This window comes from Urocitellus parryii, chromosome 9 (genome assembly GCF_045843805.1).
Source record: "Urocitellus parryii isolate mUroPar1 chromosome 9, mUroPar1.hap1, whole genome shotgun sequence".
NCBI classification, from domain to species: Eukaryota; Metazoa; Chordata; class Mammalia; order Rodentia; family Sciuridae; genus Urocitellus; species Urocitellus parryii.
Window position 1 is genome coordinate 36,505,977 of NC_135539.1, and position 11,677 is coordinate 36,517,653.

An 11,677-nucleotide genomic window follows, 5' to 3' on the forward strand; every position below is an offset into this window, starting at 1 on the left:
GCTCCATTATGTATCACTGGGTAATATCATCCGGCTTCTAATTTAATTTAATCCCTTAAATTAAAAAAAAAAGTTGGTATTGGGGATTGAACCCAGGAGCACTTTACCACTCAGCTACATCCCCAAACCCTTTTATGGTTGTTTTTATTTTGAGACAGTTTCTCACTAATTTGCTGAGGCTGGCTTTGCTATCCTCCTGCCTCAGCCTCCCAAGTTGGTAGGATTACAGGTGTGGACCACCCAACACAAATAAATTTTCTTTAACTTAAATACTGACATGTAAAGTTGGTCAGGTGTGGAATTATATGCTTATAGTTCCATCTACTTGGAAGGCTGAGTCAGGAGGATTCCTTGAGCCCAGGAATTTCAGGCCAGCCTGGACAATATAGTGAAACTCCATCTCAAAAAATAAGTAAATAAATAAAAACAAAGTTAGCCAAGATTAGTACATTTTGTGTTATATGTTTAGGAAATGGAAGAAAGATAAAAATTGATTAAAATATAAACAATTGATTTATATAAAAATAAGGATATAAAAATTACAGCCCTCATTTCTGCAACTGGTCACTTGGTCATAGATGACATTTATTATTATATTCTTCCAAAACTAGTCTGTATTCTCTTTGCCCACAGCAAGCATCCCAATGTGGCTGACCTTAACTAGAACTCTAAAAGGGAATTCTGGGAAACATAGCTGGCTTAGGCTACCCCACTGGCCTTCCCTTTATAATGAAACAGTTTCTATTTTAAACGTAACAGTTTCTATTTTACACGTATCTATTAAGAACAATATCACTAGGCATGGTGGCCAGTAACTTGGGAGGCTGAGGCAGAAGGATCAAGACTTCAAAGCCAGCCTCAGCAACTTAGTAAGGTCCTAAGCAATTTAGCAAGACCCTGACTCAAAATAAAAAATTAAACAGGGCTGGGGATGTGACTGAGTGGTTAAGTTCCCCTGGGTTCAATTCCTGCCCCCAATCAATCAATCAATCATTCAATAACAGTATTAGTCATTTAAAGAAAATAATTAAGTCAGCAGTCACAAAGATGGATATAATACAAATAATATGCAAATGAGCAAAATATAGGAAATACCAACAGGATTGAACACCCCCCTTTGGCTTGAAAATCATGTGCTACCACAAAACCTAGCCCCTGCTTAGCTCACCTCTTCATTCTGTTCCCTCTCTCCAAGAGCCTACCTTCCAGCTGTCCAGAAACACTGTCCCTAACCACTCCAGGTCCTTCTCTGAGCCTCGGCACACGTGTGACTTCCCTCTCCTCTCCAATTCCTAAGTTCTCACCTGCAAACACCTCTGGCCAGTCTAGATTCTCCCAGGAGGCTCCCTGGCTCCCCACAACCATCAGTTGCTCCATGCCCATGGTTATTTGTCTGTGTCTTTCTCTCCCACTGGGGACTCTTCAGTGAATGCTCACCACACCTGGAGCCAGCCTGTCTTTCACCTGCAGCAAGCCAGGCTCTTCCTCTCTCTCCTACTACCAGACTTTGCCCATGTACCCTATTTTAAGTCACATTCTCCAAAAGTAGACCTAAGAAGACCGTTTCTGCAAGCAGTTAATCAAGATAACTCAGCCAGGGAAGGGTAGGAAGGGGGAGAGGCTCGGGCAGTCTTGCCAAGGGAACCTGATCTTGTACCAGAGCAGAAGTAATACCCTCATGTTGTCCCGACCTCAGGCGAGGTAGCTGGCTTTCCCAGGCCCACACTCCAGTTTGTTCAGGCCTACTGCGGGGAGATCTACTCTCAGGCACTTCTGGTGCTGCATGAGGGGAAGAGCTTCAGGTGTTGGCTGCTGGGAGCTGAGCTCCCTGAAGTCAGGCCAGGGGTGGGGGGAACCCACACATCCATCCAGAGGATCCATCCAAAAAGGTGTGGGCTGAGAATCAATGTTGGCTCCAGACCACTGTTTGCCTCACATACAACCACTCAATTTCATGTCGATTCCACTCCACATGAGGAACACATATCAAAGAAGGGGCAGGCTGTATGCCCCAGTCCCTGCCGAAGCTGTAGATGGCCCCAAGGCCATAACCGATACTCCTCATCTGCCCAATAACTTTGTTCTAGATGCTCTGCCTTTGGCACTTCTACTGGGTTTAGGGGACTGGTCTGAGGGGGTGACTCAGATCGTCACCCTGGTGAGGTCAGGGCCCCTGGTGGAAAGATCTGGGTGTCCCATCCCCTTGATGAATTTTACTTGGGTAAGTGGCTCTAGGTCCATTTGGAAGAGGGCCGAGAAAATCATTGCTGTCCATATACACCAAATGCAGTGGAATCATAAAGTCCTTCCTTAAGGCCCTGACTTCTCTGGATCTAAGAAACTGGCTCAGATCTAGAAACTGGGAAAGAGACCAGAGATCATGACTTTCCTTTAGGGAAACTAACAGTGGCCTTCAAGGGCACCACTTGACCTTTTTGTGGGGGATATATATAGCAATACCCTAGGTGACTGATCATTTCTCCACCCCCTGGGAACACCATGGTCACTACTCACCACCATAGACACCTCCGTTGCATCTGAGCCTTCTGGTTGCCATTCCAACCTTACTTCCCACTTCATCAGTCATGTCCATCTTTCCCCTGGTGGTTAAGCACTACAGCTGGCCCCCTGCTAGCCCAAGATTCTGCTATACCCACTGACATGAGGGAGTCCAGCTCCATGACTGCACCTCCAGTGTCAGCCCTGATCTATCTACAGGAAACAGCCCCTGCTGAGCTTCCTGGTGAGGCCAGTGCCTCTCCTCTGCACATTCCTTTGCTCCTTCATGAGGGGAGTATCCATCTAGGCATGCTTTCTTGGTTCCTGCAGGTATATAACAGCCAGATCTTACAGCTCCCTTGGTGAATAATTTTGTCTCTCCCTCTACAGAATTGGTCCTCCCCAAGCCAGACCACACTAGACCTAGAAACCCGTTATAGGTCTCATCGCCAGGAAGAGAAGTGGGGCAGACCTTAAGGAACGCAAGCATCACCCTGAAAGGCATCTACCTCAATGAGACCTCTGCAAGGTCTTCAGACAAGGCAAGGGACACAAATGCAAAGGAAAATGGCCACATCTGCAGGCCCATTGGGTTGGGGGAATTGCAGGACTCACTGACCTCAAACACATGACCTGGGGCTCATCAATCCAAGCTAAAGGAGCCCTCTCTTTCTATATCAGGGCCCTGATGTGAGTCTGGTCCAGCCCTCTGTGAAGTTTCTCTGCTCTTGCAACCTCTTGCAATAGGCCCTGTGTCTGGTCTTTAGGAACCTGCCGTTAGCTAAAGGAAATGAGGATTTTTTTCTATTTTATGGAGATGGGGATTGAACCAGGGCCTTGCACATAGGGTTTCTTTAAATATTGCATAAAGGCCTTCTTCATGTCCTTATGTGCCTTTAAATGACATCTGTGGACTCAAACCTCTCATTTCCCTCCGTCATGGAATTAACTGTACCCAGCAAAACCTACCAATTCCAGGCTTTGCAATAACAATTTTCCCAACATGGTACCCTTTGATCAGATCCTGCCGGCAAACTTCATGTGAATCACTCCTCCCTGCCATCCTGACCAGAAGCAGAAGAGCTTGGCTTGTCTCCCCATACCATCTTAATGGGCTAAGGGCCCCCAAAGAGAAGGCAATTCAAAGGGATAGCTAGCTTTTCTACATAGATAGAATCAAGGGATTCCAGAAGCCCAAAGGTCATCTTCCCAAAAAAAAAGAGTTGAGGATGTGTACTGTTGGAGATGAAAGTGGGGAGCCAGTGAGACACAAGAATGACCAAAAACTCTGAGAGCATCTGACTGGTTAAGTCTTAGAATTAAAGACTCTCAGGACTGAGAGGGGACCCCCAGTCTCATGACCCCTCTCCAAATGGCCATCCAATAGTGAGCTCTCACCATCATCCCAGCACTCCACACGGCAACTGGACTGAATCGATATAAAGCTTGTCCTTACAAAATGCTGAAACTGGCTCTTCCAATGAGGGTTTTACTGAATAGGCCCATTCTCTGGCCAAGGGACACAGGTGGAAGGAAGGGTCTGGGGGAGTACTGGGCAAAGAGAATGAATACTAAGTTCCTGCTCTAGAATACCCAGGCAATTTTTCCTTAGAAATGAAGACCTGAGGGGAGACACAAAATCCAGAAGTGAAATCACAAAGACAGGACACTGTGTTTCTTCACTTTATTTTTTATGTTTTGTTTCTCACTTACCAACACATGTGTAAAATGTGGCAGGCTGTGTTAGTAAAGGAGAAGCAGGGAGGGGAGAGAGGGGCAGGAACTAAGCAGCCACGTGGGAAGTCAGGTTGGCCAGGAAGAGCCTCAAGCCCAGAGGTGGCCAGTGACATCCTCCACCAGCTCACCTTCCCATGAGGAATCAGCAATTGCTACTGCTCATACAGCCCCTGCCCTGGACGATTTGGTAAACATGGTAAATAACCTTTCTGTTCCTCCTAATCTTTGTCCCCAACATTCTTCACACATCCTGGGGCCAGAAGGCAAGGTCTGTTCAGGTGCCCCTCCCCTTATCCTGATCCAAGAGATCTCTGTTCCCAGGTCTCAAGGAGTCAACCTCTGGGCAGCATCTGAGCAGCTTGGCTGGGTGGGGCTATCTTGGAGATCTTTCCTGGGGAGGCTTCTTCCAGACCTTGGAGAGCCCTCCCAGAATGCGCTCTGTTTCAGCTACAGGCTTCTCTATTCCAGGGAATATTAAAGGGCCTCTGGTGGATTGAGAACATTGCAGCAGAGGCCTAGAACCTGCCTCTGACACCTGCTCCAATTCTGGGTTCCCCAGGCGGGAAAGGTTTTACCTTCCACCCAGATCAAGACTTCCTGGCACTTATTTGCACATTGACCCCATAGACACTGTGACCCTGTGTTTATGAAAACAGGTATTTTCATCAGAATTGTATTCAGCCCAATAGATTTTCATACTGGCAAGTATTTTCAAGGCAAATGCCACTGAGGACAATTCAATGCCTTGATCAGTTTCCTACATAGTGCAGGTAAGTTTACTTTTTCCCTGTTTTTTTCCTCCTTTAAATAATTTTCACCAGGATCCATTATTTTCCATGTGTGCCTCACCAGATTTATTTTATTCCTTGGTGAGTGTTTGGTCCACGTCAAACATCCTCAATTGTCCTGGGGAGTGTTCTCAGGCTGTTCTTGTTTCTACTAAGTCCAATTTTCTCAGGGGAAAATTTTTGGCAGCCCTCTCGCTCATGGGTTTCCCCACGTGCTGTTTTAGCCACAGTGGCTGTTCTCTTGTGGATGATTTCTGGGGGTGGATCTGTGAACCTGGCACTTCTCAGGGAATATGGGGGATGATGGTAGTCTTTTCGTTCCCAAGGATATTCCAGGATGATCCGGGAGATGTTGTACTGGGGTCATGACCATGAACTGGGGTCGAGGTGTCCATCCCACTCCATGTGGGGCTTCTCACCCTCCACTCATGTGGAGGGTGCTTGAAAGAGCACCCTCCCCGCCCTGGATGCCCCGTGCTTCCAGGCTGACCCCTTCCTGCTCCTGGCCCTCTGCCTTCTGTTGCAGAGATGCGCACCCGCATCATGAAGCCTTGTTGGTGGATGCTGTGGCCCCGGAGGCCTGCTGGGCGCGCGATGGGCCAGTAGACGGCGCCGGCCTCGAGGCCCGCAGCAGGCCAAGGCCACGCGAGCGGCCAGCTCCATGCAGCTGGCGCTCGTGGCGGCGAATCTGCACCTTGTGGCGGAAGCGCTCGCCACAGTCCTCGCACACGTAGGGCCGCTCGCCCGAGTGTGTGCGCCGGTGACGCAGCAGATTGGAGGAGACACTGAAGCGCTTGCCGCAGTCGCCACAGGCGTAGGGCCTCTCGCCAGTGTGCGTGCGCTGGTGCTGCACAAGAGCTGAGCTCTCGCTGAAGCGCTTGGAGCAATACGAGCAGGCGTAGGGCTTCTCGCCCGTGTGGATGCGCTGGTGTGTCACCAGGTTGGAGTGCTGCGAGAAGCCCTTGCCGCACTCACCACAGCGGTGCGGCCGCTCGCCGGTGTGCGTGGCCTGGTGCCTCACAAGGTCTGTGCTGCGGCTGAAGCCCTTGCCGCACTCTCCGCAGATGGTCGGCCGGTCTCGTGCGCGCCGTCGCCGCCGCTGCCGTGCTGGAGTGAGCGCGGCGCTGCCCGCTGGGCCCGGGATGGCCACCACTGTTGACGTGGCCACTGCGGGCAGCACCATGAGCTCTTGCAGCACCACGTAGCCTGGGGGGGCCACCACAACAGCCGCTGGAGCCCCTGGGACAGTCGCCGCGCTGCTCCCTGCAGCGGGAACCAGCTCCAGCTGCAGTTCAGGCTGCACAGGGGTCAGCTCCAGTTGCACCTCCTGCTGCTGGGTGCCCAGCTCCACGGGGGTGAGCTCCAGCTGCACCTCCTGCTGCTCCAGCTGCTCCTGCTCTAGCTGCTGCTGCTCCAACTGTTGCTCCAGCTGCTGCAACTGCTCCTGCAGTTTGAGTTGCAGCTGCCGCTGCTCCTCCTGCCGCTCCAGTTCCTGCTGCCGCTCTAGCTCCTGCCGCTGCTGCTCCAGCTCCTGCTCTGACCCCAGGTCCACTGGCATGAGCTCCAGTTCCACCTCTTCCTCCTCCTCTGGCTCCATTGGAGGAGGCTGCTGTTGCTGTAGCTGTTCCTGATGCTGTTGCAATAGCTGTTGCTGTTGCTGCTGCTGTAACTGCTCCTGCTGCTGCAGCAATAGCTGCTGCTGTATCTGTGCCTGCTGCTGCTGCAGGAGCTGCTGCTGTAACTGTGCCTGTTGTTGGTGCTGCAACAACTGTTGTTGTAACTGTTCCTGCTGCTGTAACAACAGTAGTTGCTGTTGGTGTAGCTGTTCCTGATGCTGTTGGAACTGTTGCTGCTGTAATTGTTCCTGCTGTTGTAACAGTTGCTGCTGTTGTAGCAGTTGCTGCTGCTGTAACTGTTGTTGCTCTTGTACTTGCTGCTGCTGTAACTGTGCCTGTTGCTGCTGCAAGAGCTGTTGTTCTTGCACTTGCTGCTGTAACTGTGCCTGTTGCTGCTGCAAGAGCTGTTGTTCTTGCACTTGCTGCTGTAACTGTGCCTGTTGCTGCTGTAAGAGCTGTTGCTCTTGCACTTGCTGCTGTAACTGTGCCTGTTGCTGCTGTAACTGTTGTTGCTCTTGCACTTGCTGCTGTAACTGTTCCTGTTGCTGCGGTAACAGCTGTTGTTCTTGCACTTGCTGCTGTAACTGTTCCTGTTGCTGCTGTAAGAGCTGTTGCTCTTGTACTTGCTGCTGTAACTGTTCCTGTTGCTGCTGTAAGAGCTGTTGCTCTTGTACTTGCTGCTGTAACTGTGCCTGTTGCTGCTGTAACAATAGTTGCTCTTGCACGTGCTGTTCCTGTAGCAGTGCCTGTTGCTGTTGTAACAGCTGCTGTTCTTGTACTTGTTGCTGTAACTGTTCCTGCTGCTGTTGCAAAAGTTGTTGCTTTTGCACTTCCTGCTGTAACTGTTCCTGCTGCTGTAACTGTTTCTCTTGCACTTGCTCTGGTACCTGTCCCTGTTGTTGTATTACCTGCACTTGTGGTTTCAGTTCTTGGTGTTGCACAGATTGGTGGTTTTCCTGTAGCTCCAGCTGTAGTTGAGGCAGATGCTGTTGCCCATCCTGCTGTTGCTGCTGCTGTTGCATTTCTGGCTGATGTTCTAATAGTTGCTTCTGTGGTTGCTGCTGTTGAGGCTGCTCCTGCTGGGGCTGTTCTTGCAGCTCTGGCTGCTGCTCTAGCTGTTGCAGTAGCAGCTCTTGTTGTCCTGGCTGGGCTTCTTCAGCAATGTTACTGGCCCCTACTGGGGCTGACACTGATGGCTGTTGTGGGCCACTGCGCCCCTCCTGAGCCTCTTCCTCCTCCTGACTCTCACTCCCACCGCTGCCACCTGTAGTGGAAATGGCAGGAAGCTAGGAGAGAAGGATCTATAGGAAGCTCTCTAGTCTAGCCCTCTAGGACCTGCCCATATACAGTCACTCAAGGACACACTAACAAGTTCTCAGCAGGGACCCAAAAATGTTAGATCAATTGATAATAGCAGCATGACAGAAACTGAAATGCCAGGGGTGGGGGATGTCCAAGTGACCATTGGTCACTATACTCTAGACCCCCCCCGACCCCTCCTCTGGGCCTCCCTTCACACAAGCTCCATGGTTAGATCTTGGCACCAATATTAGCATGGGTGACTGGGGCTCCCAACATCATTCCTTCAGGAGTCCCTTGCACTTCACTGTCCAGTGGAAATCCCAGCAGCCATTCCAACAGTCCAGCTCATGCTCAACTCTGACCTCAGTGACGGTCACATCTTAAATAAATGAAACTTGCCTTCTCTGTAAATAATAAAACATTTCTGTAAAGCTGCCTAGAAGGACTACCACAAGTAGTTTCTAGAAATCACCAAAGTATCAGAGAGACTATCAGGTTTCAGGTGGGAAGTCCTCATTTGAGAACCTAATTCTTCCAGTTCAACTGTTCAACTTCCTACAGACTCAAAGGCCCTGCATGTTCCCCAGAACCCAGCAGGTGCTTGAAAATTACCTCTCCCGACAGGTTAGGAATTAGTCTATGGAGTAACAACAGTTCGGAAATACTCAGGATACAACTAGCTCCATTTGAAGCACCTAAAGACCAAATAGAAAGGAATGGAAAGAACTAAGAGCCCCAAGTCAACACAAAGGCTGGCCAATTAGTTAACTGCTGGGAACCTCAGTTTCTCCTTTTGCAAAAAGAGCTATACCCTCAGAGACACAGTGAGAACTGGGATAAATATAGAGCCCCAGTGTTGTGCGAGGCGCAGAGGAAATCTTGCACATACAGGAGCACACTGGCTATGTTCTGCCTTCAGCACAATGTCCACATTCAGCTTCTCATTCTGAATATTACTGTTGTGCTATCAGAAAATCCTAATTCTTCTTTATAAGTGTGAGTCAAGGAGCTTTCTCCACCTCAGACTGATTTCAACACGTGTTCTTCCTACAGCATCATATTTTCAATCATGAAATGGAAAGCAATGGTTTGATTGATAAAATTTTACTTTCTGAGGGCTGGGGTTGTAGCTCAGGGGCAGAGCCCTTGCCTTGCATGTGTGAGACCCTGGGTTCAATCCTCAGTACCACATAAAAATAAATTTTATTTATTTATTTATTTATTTATCATCCATCTACAACTTAAATAAATAAATAAATTTTACTTTCTGGCCACTTTTCCAGGAATATACTGATTTAATAAAAACATAGGATATTTACATATTTTACATTTAATAAAAACAGAGGATATTTGCATACATATAATTCCTTTTAGAAAAATATTTTTAACAACCCTTGCTTAGTATAATAGGTCAATGACAGCCCTTTCCTTAGACACTCACACCAATTGGGGGTTCTCTGATGATGGATGAAGACAGCCATGAAAACCTGTCCCTATAGCAGGACTGAAGTCTCTTAGACACCCCCTTCTCCCACCTCCTCTGGAAGCCACAGATCATACCTCTGTGTGACTCTCCTCCTTTCTAGCTTAGCTACTTAGCCACTGTGACTTCCTAGGGCAGCATTTTTTTTTCACCTTTAATAGAGACACTTTAGTAAATATGTAGTTACATGTTGCCTGACATGTATAACCTCATAAGATTTTTTGTCAGTTCAATGTATAAGTCAGAAGAGTCCCTGTTTAGTGTACTTGCCCCCATTGTCCCAGGCCCTACTCAGGTCCTTAAAGCACCCAACAGGAAACAGTCTCATGAGTATGGCCACCATAGAAGGCTCACCCAGATGGGTCCCAGAGGGAGAGCTCTTGGAAGATTTGGTGAAGCCACATTTTTGCCTCTGAGCATCAGGTAGAGAAAAACATAGGGAAGCAGAGGTCAGGAGAAGTGGACAAGGAGAGAAACCTCAGGGAAGGGAGCGAGCATCTGAGGCACAAGCTGCAGAGGAGGAATGGCTTTCTGTTCCTCAACTCCTTTTGGGAACCAGAGCAGGGTGCAGGGTGGCCCCACACACAGTGGGACAGTGGAGGTCACTGGGCTGCTGGGGCAACTGAGCAGCAGAGTCAGGCCAGCATATAAGTGGGGGTCAGGGCAGAGGCCATCAGTACTTCCAGGGTACCCCTCATAACAAGAGAGCAGCCTGATAGAGATGCCAAAAAAAATTCCAGGACAAACCTGCAGTTGTTATTCAAGGCATGGAAGCTAGCAGGTGTGAAGCAGTGCAGGGGGATGGCTGCCCTGGGGCATCTCTGTACCGGCACACCTGGGCATCTCTGCACCTGCATACCTGGGGCATCTCTGTACGAGCATACCTGGGGCTCTGTCAGAAGGTCCCTGCTAGGAGCCTCTGCCTCCAGCACTCACCTGAGAGGGCAGCAGGCCCTGGACCCCCATCCTCAAGACAGCGCAGCTCCAACACAAAGGTCTCTGTGGCTGGCCCCACCTCCATCCTGGTGGTCACACCGGGGTCCCCAGGAGCCGGCTGTGCTGAGAAGAAGGAAAGAAGCTGTTCAGATAGGAGGTGGTTGCAGCTCCTGGTCCCTGTTGCTGTGCAGAACAGCTGGCAGGCCAGCTTCTTCTGACTATTATTCACAGGATTCCATCTTCACCTGATCAGGCTGCTCCTAATTGAGACACAACTGTGGGGATTAGCCACTCACAAAGGTTGGGAGCTAGAGCCACAGAAGAAGCATTAGGGGTCCTCTTGGACCATCTAAGTCACGTTCCCTGACCGCTTCAAACATGGGCCTGTTGGTCTCCAGGGACTCCAGTGTCACAGTCTGCTCTGGGAGCTCACCAGCTCTCTGGAAAGGCAGGTGCCCAGAGCACTGTAAGCCATGGCAGGGCGGCCTGCCTGTCTGTGCTCCTCAGAGGTGGCCTCCTTGCAGAGGTGGCCCCACATCCAGGCCTCCCTTCCCCACCCAGATTGCCTCCAGCTCCCTCTGGCCTGTCAAAGTCAGCCCAACCCTCCTAAGAAGGGCGTCTGGGCACCCAGCGTGAATTCCCCTGGGCCTCACCTGGTACAGCATTTCCTGCTGGCTGCAGCCTCTGCACTAGGGGAGGTGTGGTCAGCAGAGGCTGCAAGGTGAAGGCCACAGCATTCAGCCGGCTCCTTCCGGAGGCGCCTCCATCCAGAAAGAGCCTGGGAGGCGCCTGCCACCCTGGGGCCTTTCTGGGCACTCGGCAGGGTTTGCGCTGTCAGAGATGCCCAGGTCGCCCTGGGCCAAGACAAGGGGTAGAGTGGAGTTCCCGGGCAGAAGTTAGTGGAGACTCTCGGGCGGGGGCGAGGACAGGAGGCAGAGCCCCGAATTCCGCGCGGGACTCAAGGCTGGCCCTGCGGGACCATCGCGCGCAGCAGGGCCGGGGCCAAAGCCCTAGGTTGGCGCTGCAGGGTGGCGGGGTCTTGGGTTGGCTGGGGACGGGCGACACAGGTCCTGGACGGCCGCCGGCCACAGGTGCCCAGAGCCCGAGGGCGGCCTGGACCGGGCCGCGCTGGCCGGGGCGAGGGGCGGGCGCCACGGCCGGGCCGGGTCCCCGTTCGCTCGCCCGCCCGCCAGTGCGTGCGTCCGTGCGGGCAGCTGGCCGGGCCGGGGCGGGGGCGCGGGGGCCGGCACAGGAAGTCCCCCCGGCATCCGCATCCTGTCCCCCGCCCCTGCCGCCCGCTGCGCCCCCGCGCCCCG

At 51.2% G+C, this 11,677-nt stretch overlaps 1 protein-coding gene across 2 annotated transcripts; it reads right to left on the bottom strand.

Annotated features, from left to right (window-relative positions):
- Positions 1-4,168: 4,168 nt before the first annotated feature.
- Znf853 (zinc finger protein 853) lies at positions 4,169-11,195 on the bottom strand. 2 transcript variants are annotated; one of them, XM_077802972.1, is made up of 3 exons: positions 11,015-11,195; positions 10,362-10,484; positions 4,169-7,904 (listed from the first exon to the last, which is right to left on the bottom strand). In XM_077802972.1, the coding sequence occupies exons 2-3, from the start codon at positions 10,444-10,446 to the stop codon at positions 5,566-5,568; spliced, it is 2,424 nt and encodes an 807-aa protein (XP_077659098.1). In that variant the 5' UTR covers positions 10,447-10,484; positions 11,015-11,195; the 3' UTR covers positions 4,169-5,565. The 2 variants fall into 2 exon arrangements, with proteins under 2 accessions (XP_077659098.1, XP_077659097.1); XM_077802971.1 differs by having other exon boundaries at positions 10,362-10,479; positions 11,015-11,113.
- Between the last annotated feature and the right edge of the window lie 482 nt (positions 11,196-11,677).

Excerpts from the sequence above, each read along its gene's own strand:
- Znf853 (XM_077802971.1), bottom strand. Across the intron at positions 7,905-10,361 it reads AGGGCCTGCTGCCCTCTCAG|GTGGCAGCGGTGGGAGTGAG; the intron begins GTGAGTGCTGGA and ends TTTCCACTACAG.